Source organism: Pipistrellus kuhlii, unplaced genomic scaffold (genome assembly GCF_014108245.1).
Source record: "Pipistrellus kuhlii isolate mPipKuh1 unplaced genomic scaffold, mPipKuh1.p scaffold_m20_p_24, whole genome shotgun sequence".
NCBI classification, from domain to species: domain Eukaryota; kingdom Metazoa; phylum Chordata; class Mammalia; order Chiroptera; family Vespertilionidae; genus Pipistrellus; species Pipistrellus kuhlii.
In genome coordinates, this window is record NW_023425523.1 from 7,896,335 (window position 1) to 7,909,561 (window position 13,227).

General features: G+C 47.4%; 2 protein-coding genes across 2 annotated transcripts; one reads left to right on the top strand and one right to left on the bottom strand.

The window, feature by feature from the left end:
* Positions 1–239: 239 nt before the first annotated feature.
* On the bottom strand, positions 240–6,906 carry MRPL9 (mitochondrial ribosomal protein L9). The gene is made up of 7 exons (XM_036453045.2): positions 6,724–6,906; positions 6,428–6,584; positions 5,850–5,974; positions 5,596–5,646; positions 1,920–2,021; positions 950–1,033; positions 240–835 (listed from the first exon to the last, which is right to left on the bottom strand). Exons 1-7 carry the CDS (start codon positions 6,859–6,861, stop codon positions 701–703), a joined length of 792 nt encoding a protein of 263 aa, XP_036308938.1. The 5' UTR covers positions 6,862–6,906; the 3' UTR covers positions 240–700.
* OAZ3 (ornithine decarboxylase antizyme 3) lies at positions 6,574–12,957 on the top strand. The gene is given in 6 exon segments (XM_036453056.2): positions 6,574–6,602; positions 9,729–9,789; positions 9,791–9,865; positions 11,013–11,188; positions 11,671–11,756; positions 12,710–12,957. Coding segments are annotated over 6 exon segments (570 nt in total). The 3' UTR covers positions 12,853–12,957.
* Positions 12,958–13,227: the final 270 nt, after the last annotated feature.

Genomic DNA, 13,227 nt, shown 5'->3' on the forward strand with positions numbered 1-13,227 from the left:
TGATGAGAACCACTGATCAGCTGCCTCCAGCATGTCCCCTTTGGGGATCGAGCCTGCAACCCAAGCATGTGCCCTTGACCAGAATGAAACCTGGAACCCTTCAGTCCACAGACTGACGTTCTATCCACTGAGTCAAACCTGCTAGGGCGAGAGTAAATTTTAAGACTAAAGATGAAACAGTTTGTTGAGTAATTTGCCTACAACAACTGTGAGGTATGGTCTGCAAATGTATTTTCTTCCTTTTTAGCAGCAAACTCCAGTGGCTCAAGAGGACATACCATGTGGATGTCCTGTCCCCAGACCACTCAAGCTCAGTAAACACCTAAGAAAAACACAACCTCTTTCTTTTTGAGGCATAAATGTTCAATTTGGATGATGACGATAGGCAAGAACTAAAGACAATGGCTAGCTCTTCCATTTATTCCAGCGGAGGAAGAGGAAATAGGATCTAGGCTGTTTTTGATCTATGAACATTTACCTTATATCTACAACTTGGTATTTCTTGAGCAGGACTGTCCCAATAAGGCGAGAGGTGATAATAGTCGAAGATGGAGATGACAAATATGCAGAATTCAACATACATATGCAGGTTAGTCCGATGTCCCCTTATGGTCTCAAATTCCATGTCTGGTCAGAGGTGGCTCATCTTTGCTCCACTGTGCCTCAGATTCTGCTTCCCCACTTTTGAGGGAGAGCAGGTTCAGATCGTCTGGGAGCTGGTGGGGGCCGCTTCCTTGGCAGCTTGCTGGGCCAACCAGCGCTTGTATCTTTTTGTCTTGGGTCTCTCAAAGTTCACCACAGACATAGGGACCCTGATGGTGTCCAGCCCATTTACCTGCATACAAAACAATAGGAATCCCAGAGATCAGCTGCACAGGGAATAGCTACCACCACCCAATCCCAGCTTTTCACCAAGTCAGAAAAAGGAGGCGGTATGTAAAATACTCACCGTCACCTCACACCAATACTCGCCCCAGCTTGTGATGGGCTCTTCTGGTAGCTTTAATGCATGTGGGGCCACCACAACACCGAGCTGGGGAAAAATCACAGAAAAAGGAGCTGTTTACATGTCTGCTATTATAGGCAACCTCATAAACAGGGCTCCAGAATTTCCTCTATAGTTATCCTGGCTGATCCCACAGGGGGCAGAGAAACTTGGGCCTCATTTCTCAGAAAGAGAGGTGGATTCACAAAGAGAAACAAGGCTACAGACTAAAATTACAATAAAAATTTTCCAGTGAAGTTATTTTCTCAGGTTTTCGCTAGCTAGAGAGGAAATAAATGATACCATATTTTCTTAATCTGTTTCAGATTCTATGTGACAAACCTTAGTCCTTAGCCATTTCCCTTCCATACTCCTGCAAACTAGCCAAGAACACTGTCCTTAACTCAGTGGTCAGCAAACTCATTAGTCAACACAGCCAAATATCAACAGTACAACGATTGAAATTTCTTTTGAAAGCCAATTTAAAAAAATATATATTTTATTTTTTACAGAGAGAAAGGGAGGGAGAGAGATACAGTTAGAAACATTGATGAGAAACATCGACCAGCTGCCTTTTGCATACCCCCCCAATGGGGATGTGCCTGCAACCAAAGTACATGCCCTTGACCGGAATTGAACTGGGACCCTTCAGTCCACAGATCTACGCTCTATCCACTGAGCCAAACCGGTTTTAGTGAGAGCCAAATTTTTTAAATGTCAATTTCTTTTAATGCCACTTCTTCAAAATAGACTCGCCCAGGCCATGGTATTTTGTGGAAGAGCCACACTCAAGTGGCCAAAGAGCCGCAGTTTGCCGACCACTGCCCTAACTCTAGCTGGACTCACACCTGTTTCTAACAAAAAGCTCAATCCCAGGCTTTCTTCCCATAGGTAGGTCCACTCTTAGGGAATAGTACTGTTTGGGAACACTCACGTTTTTTAGAAAATGGCGGGCAACTATTTCCGGGTTTAGCTCCCATTTGACATTGTTCTTCATCCCCACTTCCAGGTGACAGCTTTTCAGAAATTTCACCGTCTGAGAGGAAGTATAAACAGAGGCTACATTAGAGTTAGAAACGTTAGCAAGAGGCACAAGGTCTGAGAGCTCAGGAAAAGGGCACAATTTCTGCCTCACAGTCAGCCAAGGCAGGTGAGATAAATGGAAAGGACATTCTTGTCCCGAGGCTGATACTGTGGTAAGTTTGTGACACTTTGGAGGAGAATGTACTCTTTATCTGGTTGTCCCTAATCAAGTGGCCAGGTTTTGTCAACTGGGGCCACTGACCGGCTCGGTTGGTCGGACCATGTCCCATAAACCAAAAAGTTGTGGATTCAGTTTCTGGTCAGGGCACACATAACTAGGCTGAGAGTTGGATCCCTGGCCAGTCAGGGAATGTATACGAGGCAACTGATTAATGATTCTCTCTCTCTCCCTTCCTAAAACAAACAATATATACTCAGGTGAGGATTTAAAAAAAAAAAAGGGAGCCACTTGTATATCTCAGGATGAGATGACTTTCATAGGCTGTATTATCCAATGCTTCTGGCCCTTCATTCCCACCCCTGTCCCATTAATGATTCCTTCTTGCTTACAGAATGAAATATAAATTCACTAGCGGAGGATTCAAGATGTTTTGAAAATCCTGTCTCAACCCCCTTTCCAGCCTTATGTTTCCAAATACACAAGTCCTCTGCTTTAGCTAAACCAGTCTACTTTCTATGCTAAAGCTGCTTTAACTATCTTCTGTTTTTTCCCTTTAGAATACACCCTCCTGAAGTGAAATAAGCCAGTCAGAAATATCACATGATCTCAACTCATATGTGGATCCTAATGAACAAAATAAACTGATGAACAAAACAGATCCAGACACACAGAAGCATGGGAGACTGACGAATTCCAGAGGGAAGGTGGGGGTGGGAGAGATGAACTGGGGAACTTATATGCACATACACAGAGCGTACAGACACAGGCAATAGTGTGTTAAAGGCCTGGGAGGAGTGGGTGTGGAGTGAAGGTGGTCAAGGGGGGCAGGGGAGAAGGGGGAATATCTCTAATACTTTCCATAATAAAGATGAAAAAGAACAAAGATGGTGGCATATGTAACTCCAGTACTTGCAGTCTCTCACAACTACATCAAAATTGTAACTTAAATACAAACATCATGCAGAACCACTGTAAAGCTTGCTGAATGGAAATCCTACAACTAGAGAAAGAAGAAAGCACATTGGTAGCAGGGGTGGAGGTGCAGGATGGGCTCGTCCAACACCCACCTGCACTTTTTTTCAATGGGGGCGGGGGGAGGGGAGGAGGGAGAGACTGTCTCTATGGAGGCAGCCTGTGAGGAGCCACATCAGACCCCCAACTTGGGGTTCCAGAGTTGGGAAGCAGGGACTGTGGCTGAGTGACAAGCTGCTGGAGACCCAGGTGCTCCCCTTAAAGGACCTGCACACAAGCTTACACGGTCCCACTACTGAGCTTCAGGCCGGGGAACCCAGACACATGGGTGGAGGAATTGAATTGCCTGGCATCAGGGCAGGAACTCGGGAGTGGAGCGGGGGCAGAGCTTTCTGCCAGACAAGAGTACTCACAGGGATCATCGTTCCTGTGCAGGGACCCGCCCTGTCCGAGGGCTGACAGGCAGTCATAGCTGAGTCTCCGTGAGCCTGGAACACTGTTTGCCCCACCCTGAGGATTCCCTGAGACCCTGCCCCATCCAATTTGCAGCCCCACTCAAGCTCTTTGCAGCAGCTTTTCAATATGAACAGGCCTGACCTGGCTCAGGCTTCAGACTTCGCTAAAATCCAACAAGCCTCAGCTGGTGACAGAGTGCCCCAAACCTGTCCATAAAAGACCCACGATCTGGCACTAGGACCAGCCTACCTTGCTTCACAGCCAGGCCTCGCCTGGGCACCTCCAAGCCCATTAAAACAGCAAATGGCAGCTGTCTGCAGCTCCCGCCCTTCCTGGCTATGGGAGGCTGACTTTGCACCTCCTTGCAGGTCCTAGAGCTAGTGCACCAGGTGGACAGCTTTAGACCACAGCCGATCACAACTCTATACACCCACAACGGCACACTCAGCACCAAAGCACCACTGAGCAAGTCCTGCTCCACAGGAGTGTTTCCTGCGTAGCAGCTCTCCCACTGTAGTCACAGCTGCTCCTCACAGCCAATTGGCCTGGAGGTCAATTCCCCCTTTCCCCACCTGGTGTCTGCAATCAAGAGAGTTCATGGAAATCAAGAAACCACTCAGAGGTTAGCGACTCCTGTAGATCAGTGTTTCCTAAACTTCTCTCATGAGAATCACCTGGTGGGGTTGTTAAAATACAGATTCCTGAATCCCAACTAAGAAGTGCTAAACTAGAATTTTTGGGAACATATAGGTAAAATTGAATACTTAACTTAGTGCTCATCATGAGAGAAGTTTGGGAAACACTGCTGTAGATGATCAACAAAGACTTTCTGTGTTTCTCTCATCGCCTCACCAACAATCAAGGCTCAACTACATGACTGTGCACACAGCCCACGCAGGGGTGCACTTACTGCCCAGCTCAGGGGAGTGGAGAGGCTGAAACCCTGGGCCTTCCAGGACACCTACCACACAAGGCCACTCTACCAATTCCAGGAGACATAACAGAACTATCTACACAGAAACACCGGGAAGCAGTCAAGATGTGGAGACAAAGAAACGTCACAAATGAAAGCAAGCAAACTACTGGATACAGAGTTCAAAACCATGGTTATAAGGTTACTCAAAGATCTTCATGACACTTTCAAGGATCTTAGTGAGAATGTCAAAGACATGAAAAAGGACCAGTCAGAAATTAAGCATACACTAACTGAAATAAAGGACAGTCTTTAAAAAGAGATTAAAAAATACTAACAATAAAATGGCAACAAATACTTACCAACAATTGAATCTAAAAATAAAAATAAATGAAGAAACCTAATGAACAAAATAAACTGGTGAATAAAATAGTGTCAGAGGCAGGGAAGCATGGGACAGACTGACGAATCTCAGAGGGAAAGGGGGAAGGGGTGCTGGAAGAGATTAACCAAAGATCTTACCTATGGACATAGACAGGGTGAAGGCCTGGGGTGGGTGGAAATCAGGTGGAGGGGGCAATGGGGACATCTGCAATACTCTCAACAATAAAGATTAAAAAAAAAAAAAAAAGAAAGAATACCCTTCTGGCCTATTCAAATCCTATTAATCCCACAAGGCCAAATTCAATCCATCTGGACAAAAGCCCTCTCTAATCACCTGAGTCCATTTTGGTCCCTGTCACGCTTATAATTTACTGTCTTAAATTTATTGATTACTTTTGCACGTGTTTATGTTCCCTCCAACTTGTCTGAAAATATCACCGAGCAGAGCTTACATCTCACACCATTCCACGCTGGGCCCTCACTCAGTAAGCTAGGGCACTTCATAAAAAGGCCACGGTTTCCCAGGTCTCCACACCAGTTACGGCAGCCACAACACTTCCCCCTTTCCCTGCCTGGTGTCTGCAAGCAAGAGAGTTCAGGGAAATCAAGAAACCACTTAAGAAGAGGTTGGTGACTCCTGCAGATAATCAACAAATAAAGACTTTCTGTGTTTCTACTCACCGCCTCACCGGCCTTGGTCTGGATCTTTTCTAACTTTCCTTCTTTTCTTAGCTAGAAAGATGAAGATGGAAAAAAAAAAAAAAAAAAAAAAAAGTGAGTCCATAGTAAATAATAACAAACTCTTACTATGAGAGGCATAGGCTGGATTTCTGGTCCAGTCACTATTTCATTTTCAAATTAAATATAAAAGGGACAGAAGTTGCTAGAGGAAATCTTAAGGTTTTAGCCCCCGCTCTGCCTTTCTTCGAGCTCACCAATTTCTCCTCTTCAAACAACTTCCTGTTTTCGGGGGATGCATATACTGCCAGTCCTTGGGGAAGAAGCTTGTTCCGGCCCACAGACTTCTTCACTGAGACCAAGTCACCCCGAACGCCAAGCTCTGCCAAAGCGAACAGACCCTGGGTCAGAACCAGCTAGGGGTCCCTAAAGGGAAGGGGGTGACCAAAGAAAAAAGCGCCTTATTCTCTGTTCTTATTCTTCCTGGAAGAATGTTAACATTCACCAGGAACGTTTACAAGGCTTCTAATTAGTTAGGGTCTATTTAGAAGCCTGATATTCTCCATACAAAGTGAAGCGTTGCCCAATCACAGGAATTCAGTATCTGCTGCTCACAGGCCCCTCCGCCTCTAGCCCCCCGCCCCACACTTACTAATGCTCCTGCGTTCCTGTTCTACTTTCCACACCGGAGGCCCACATCTCAATCACAGCATTTTTTTATGCCTTTCTCTTCTCAATCAGAGAGTTGCTCTTTTCCCCCAAAGTAGGAAAGGGCAGGAAAACGTTGATGCCAAACTGGCCCGGCCCGTTAGCGGCACCTGTGCCCTCGCCTTACCCTCCACCGACTGCGTGAGGATGAGCTCCAGGTTCTCCTTGGGCCGGTGCTTCGTGTCCTCCACCAGCCGGTAGACGCGGTGCCGCCGGTGCAGGCGCGGCTTCCGACCCTCCCCGGCCAGCGGCACCTTCCACCAGCGCTCCACGATGACCGTGCCCTGGCGGCCGGAGAGCGGGTGAGCGCGCGTCCACGGAGGGGCCCTCCGTCCCCGCTCCGTCCGCCCCTCCAGGGGAGCCCGCCGCGGCGCAACGGCCCCGCCAAAGTCAAGGACCCCGGAACCCAGACCCGGCGCTCACCCGGCTGTGAGAGAGGCTGAAGCCGCGCTGCGGGCCGGGGGCGCACCCTTCCAGCTGCGGCCGGAGCAGCGCCCCGACTCGTCCTCGCAGCAGCTGCTCGGCGGCCACGCGCAGCAGAGCCCGGCCGGGGAGCGCCATGTTCCCGGCGCGGAGGGGGCCGGGAGGCGGCCGCGCCTGCGCGAGGAAGGCCCCCGCGGGTGCCCGCGGCGCGCCTGAGGCGGCGGGATCGCTCCCGGCGGGGCCGGCGGGCAGGCGCGGCGCGGCGCGGGGAGGGTCTCTGCTTCCTGCTGCAGCCGCGAGAGCAGAGAACCGAGCCGACGATCCACGACTCGGCGCCTGCCCCTCCCGCCTCCCTGCCTCTTTCCGGGGGCGGGAGGCCCACTGCGCTGCCAGACAGGAAAGGACACTCTCCCCCCGGGTTTCCGCGTGGCTCTCTGAAGTCACTGCCAACCTGCCGGCCTGAAGGTTCCGCTGCTCTCACTTTCCCTTACTTGACAGCCACCTAAAGGTGGAGAAAGGATGGATTTGTCTGGGAAACTATGCCAGCCCAGGAATTGTATAACTTGCAATCTTTACAACGGCACTATGTAAGCTAATATTTAAAGCATTCTCAATCATAAGGGAGCTACGCCCGAGAAAAACTAAACTATGACAAGGCCCAGACGGTCCTATGCAGGGCCCCAGGACTGGTAAATGCAATGAATGGGGTTTGGCAGAGGAGATTATGGAAAGATGCTCTCTGCTTCTTTCCTTCCTGCTTCCCAGTTTTCCTCAGTCTCCTTTGCCGATTTCTTTCTCCCTTCTTAGAGTGCCCCTGTCTTTGGATACTCTTCTCAATATACACTCCTGACGATCTCATTCAGTCTCATGGCTTACAGTGACTTCCAAACTCCTATCTCCATCCTAGACTTCTAAGCTCTAGCCTTCAATATCCAACTGCTTATTTATCCTCTCCCCTTTATATGTCTAATGGGCTATTCAAAGCTAACATGCTCCAAACTAAACCAATCTCTAGCCTCCTGCCCCAAACTCTCACCTGGAGCCTTCCCATCTCAGTTGATGGAAACTCCCTTCTTCCAGTTCTGGGACCCAGCTTCTTTCTCTCATACTCCAGGAAATCCTGTGGGTTCCAGTTACAAAATCCGACCACTTCCCACCTCCTCCAATGCTTCACCCTGGAATTAAGACACCACCCTCCTGAATAACTGCATTGGCCTCCTGACAAATCTCCCTTTAGCGCTCTACACTTTACATGAGCCACAATCTTCTGAGAACGTAAGACCATGTCACTCTTCCAGCCAAAACTTTGAAATTACTTCCCCCTTTACTCAAGTGGAAAAGTCCAGGTGATGGTCTGATAGCTCTATGACCTCATCTCCCTCTATTCCCCCTACAGCTTGCACTGTTCTCCTCACAGTAGCCTCCTTGCTATTTCTTGAAAATAGGGTTTTTTGCACTGCTGTTGTGTAGGCATGGCATGCTCTTACCTCCAGTGTTGGCTTGGCTAACTCCCTCCACCGCCTTCACATCTTTGTCATCTTTCCCAGGAGGCCCACGTGGATCACCCTATTTATTACCGCAACCTGTCCCACCCCTTCACACGCCTGACCTTCTTTATCCTGCTCTATTTTTTCTTCATTGCATATTCTCTTCTAACATATTAAAGGGCTTTCTTATGCTTATTACCTAGGTTTGTTCTCTCAGTGTGAGAAGATATGTTCCATGGGTCAGGGATCTTTATTTACTGATAAATCCCAGGCACCTGAAATAGTGCCTGGCTCACAGAAGGCCCTCAATAAATATTTGTTGAATAGATGAGGTCTCAAACTGATGGCTCCAGAACTTAATTTTACTCACAATGTTGCTTTAAAACAACACGTCTTGAGTTGGTAGTATTTAAAAAAAAAAAAATTTCAATTTACCACAAAAAGATGTCCAGTTTCTGTTGAAAAACCATACAGTCTGGTACCACAGAATCTGCATTTCTGCATGGCAACTGCGGGGCAGAGCGGAGTTGTGTTGGCTTCCGAGAGACAGGGGGTGAGCTCTCCGTTTTGCTACAGCCTCACCCAGGAGCTCCACTAATTCCCTAGCTGTCCAGAGCTCCTCTCCTCTCCTCTCTCCTCTCTCCTCTTTAGTTTGCAATTCCTACAAGGCAATTAGAAAGTTCAAAAATGTGTCGAACCAGCTTTGTTAAAGGCAGGGATAATAATGAAAACATTGAATTGATAGGAACCAACCAATCAGGTCAGACCCTGGATAAGGATCTTGGGAGCTTCTTCCAGTGTCAGACACTAAGCCTCAGTTGCTGACTTTTAGGGGAAGTGGTATGTGTGTTGGGGCCGGGGACAGGTTGTGAAGTTGCACACTTGGCTAAAGGGAGAGGGTGGGGCAGGGGAGCAGCAGGGAGAGCCCTGAAGTGACATAAGGGCTGACTCCTTGTGCATGTCATAGTGCCCATCAGGTCACAATGGTGCCAGTTTGCCTAAATCTTTGTCACCCACCTCTGAACCTCACTTTGCCACAGGGAGGCACTGAACTGAGAAACTGCCTTGTAACAGGTGGCGCCCCTCCATTTACTCCCTTTCTTATATCAAGAGGGGAAAAACACGGAACTACTACTACCCAATCTGGTCACCATACGCCTTTTACTTCTACTGTTACAAATACCGGATCACCCTCCGGGAGAAGATGCTGCCTTCGTCTAGAAGGTACTTGTTTTCATCTCTACTTTGTAATAGTTTATATAAATGGTAAGGGAAATACAAAATAATTTGGAAGAACTTCTCAAGTAGCAAGAATGATAACAGCAAAATAGGGTGGAAGGCTGCCGTGGGACTTTAGAACTTTTCCAGCTGGGCCGACCTGAGAAAATGAAAATAGGCCCGTCTAGGGAAGATACAGAAGACAGTGCCAGAGCCTGGTCCTGTGTCCCTAGAAGTTAGGACCCTCTCTCCACCTCAGACCAAGAGGTAAACTAATTTGGGTCTCTTTTTCCCAACCAGCATCACTTATAAGGAACAGGAGGACTTGACACTCCGGCCCCGTTCCTGCCTTCAGTGTTCCTGATTCCCCAGTAGGCCTCCAGATGGGCAGAAGCACCAAGCAGAGTGACCAAGATCAGCTGAAGGAACTCTACTCGGTAAGCGGAGTGTGAGCTGGTGTCAGGCAGCCCCGTGCCTACTGGAACGATACCTTGTGGAGAAGAAACATTAGAAAGAGCTAGATGAGCCGAGACCGGTTTGGCTCAATGGATAGAGCGTCGGCTTGGGGACTGAAGGGTCCCGGGTTCGATTCTGGTCAAGGGGATGTACCTTGGTTGCGGGCATATCCCCAGTAGGGGGTGTGCAAGAGGCAGCTGATCGATGACTCTCTCTCATCGATGTTTCTAACTCTCTATCTCTCCCTTCCTCTCTGTACAAAATCAATAAAATATATTAAAAAAAAAAAAAGAAAGAGCTAGATGAGATCTCAAAGCTCATGTGTAAAATCTGCTTGCTTTATATTAATAGATGATTCTGCCTAGAGATCTTAAGGTGGTAGTGAAAAGCAGGATGGGAAAAAAGTAGGTGGGAACCAAGAGCAGAATGTATTGAGATTTACAGGACATAAGGCTGTTCAGATGCTTACTTGGACTGGAACCCAGAACTCCTGCACTTGCCCTTATATCATTTTGAAATAACATGCTTGTGTGTGACGTTTGCATTTTAAATGAGAAATGGGAGAAATTACAGAAAACCTATATGATGGGAAAAAGTGGAAGAGTATTATCAGTAAGACAGTAAACAGATGAGACAGCTTTGTTGCTGGTGTATCTCAGTGGTTGAGCACTGACCAGCATGGTCACAGTTCTGTTCCAGCCAGGGCACATTTGGGTTGCAGACTCGATTCCCAGTAGGGAACGTGCAGGAGGCAGCCGATTAGTGATTTCTCTCATCATTGATATTTCTCTCTCTCCCTCTCTGAAATCAATGAAAATTTTATATATATATTAAGCTCTCTGATGTGAATGCCAGTTTCTAAAGGAATAGTGCATCCTGAGGTGAGGGGAGCAGGCAGCAATCCTGCAATCAGATGTTTGCTATCAAGAACTCCATGACAGGGATGGATTTAGATCCTAGATCTAAGATCTATATTGTCAAATACGACCTTTGCTCCAACTCTCCCAGGCTCTCCCTTAGCCCTTCCTTGCTTCCTCAGACACCCAAATCAGCCCGAGACCTGATATGTGAGGACTAGAAGCACACAAAAGCAGGGGACTATTCATCTCATTTGTATTCCTTTTCTAGGAGGGGAATCTGACAGTGCTGGCTACTGATGCCCTGCTCCACCAGGACCCACTGCAGTTAGATTTCCATTTCCGCCTCACCCCCCAGACCTCTGTCCATTGGCATGGCCTTCTCTGTGACCGTCAGCTTTTCCTGGATATCCCATATCGGGCCTTGGATCAAGGCAACCAGAAAAGGTGACTGAGCCTGGATGATAGCGAGGGGGGAAGGAGGGGAGCTGGGGTTTCATTTTATCATGTCATCATCAAGTACTGGGTATATTAGCCAGTGAGGGCTGATTCAGGAGCTGAATACTTTCAAACCAATGAACCTGGCATGCAGATGGCCTGTGACCAGCCTGGATCTGGAGTTCAAGGGATAACAACCCATGGGAGGTTGCTGGCTCAAAGTGAGAAACACAGAAGTGAGAATCCATAAACAGTTGAACAGGATGTGCTTTCCAGCTGTTGACTTTATAGTTGCTTTGCCCAAGACGCCACCCATGGCATGGATTCAGTATCATAGTGTACAATCCCTTGGCTTAGGAGAAAAAGCTATAAAACTAGTTTAGCAACTTTCATTTCTTGGCTTGGGTTAGCAAAAACTGACCAATGAGATTTCTTTTGGGTTCCGAGTTTGCTAAACATTTCCATTAACCATGTTTCTCCCTGGCTCCTAGTTTGACTGCAACACTGGAGTATGTGGAGGAGAAGACCAATGTGGATTCCGTGTTCGTAAACTTCCAAAACGACCGGAATGACAGAGGTGGAGATCTGCTCTGTCCTTGGCCCTTGGTGCTGAAGCAGCTAACAGTGACTTTTCCTTTTTTAAGAGACCCTCTCTCCCCAACTCTTTAAAAAGGGAATGCTCTAGCATTTCAGCCCCCCCCTCCCCCCGCCCCGCCAAGGAAATGAAAGTATCTAGCATTCTGTTCAAGTTATAGGTCTATTAGGAAGTCCCTGCAGATAGATCTCAGAAGCCAGACTAAAGGACCACTGATGAAACTAGTCAGAATCCATTCAAGGGATGTGGCTGGTAGGACAGAAAGGATATTAAATGTATTAAGCACCAACAGTATGAAAGGTCGGGCATAAGGCCAGGATAGGAATATAACCAGATGCTTGGAGCACATGTTACAGAAACTACCACCTCTTCCCTCAAGGACTTTATACTCTTGTAGTTGAGACAAAGGATGGGCAAGGGTTTACAATACCATAATTGTGTTAGGCACTTCATAAACATCTTGTTTAATCTTTCTTTTTCCCCCATGGGAATTTACTGTTTATTTTATTGAGTTTAGAGAGAGAGAAGGAAGAGGGAGAGAGGAGAAACATCAACGGGGGATCAAGCCTACAACCAGGATATTCCCCTGATTGGAAACTGAACCTGTGACCTTTCAGTACACAGGACAGCACTGAGCCACACAGGCCAGGACCATCTTATTTAATCTTAAATCCTGTGAAGAAAGTTCTGTAGTCCTCACTTTGCAAACGAGAAAAAGTTCAGAAGCGTTAATTTGTAAAATGTCACAAAGTAAATGTTAAAGCCAGGGTTTCAGTCTTAAGTCCGTTTGAGTCCAAAGCACATCATTCTAATACCTGCACTATACGCTCTCCCCACATATAATCCTTAGTTGAAAAAAACACCCACCCAGAAATCTGGGGGAACAGTGGTATTGATTGAGTTTGAGTTTTCTAATTTGTTCTCTCCTGTCACAGGTGCCCTGCTTCGGGCCTTCAGCTACATGGGCTTTGAGCTGGTCAGACCGGGTCACCCTGCGCTTCCTCCCTGGGACAATACCATCTTTATGGTGTATCCCCTTGAAAGGGATCTGGGCCACCTGCCCAGTAAGCCTCCCTGAACATGCTTATTCATACTCTGTGAGGGGCTGGGGGCCTTGATAAGTGGGACCAGGATGTGATTCTGGACACCTCCTTGTATCCTAGAAATAAAGGATAGTGCAATCCTCCAAGGTCACTGTTTCTTGGTGGAAAGTTGGGGTTGGCTGGAGTGGAGCATGGGCCTTACAGAGCTGAATGAATTCACTGTAGGAGAAACACTCAATGACTGAAAAGATCAGAGGGAGCTGAAAAGAGAGGAAAGGGACACAAGGATTTTAGGTTCCTTTTGCCTTCCCCTCACCCCAAAGCCTATTTATTCAGTCATTTACTGAATAGCTGTCAGGAGCAAGAACCAAGCCTTATTGGGAGATTTTCATTCATATATTTCAGTTCAA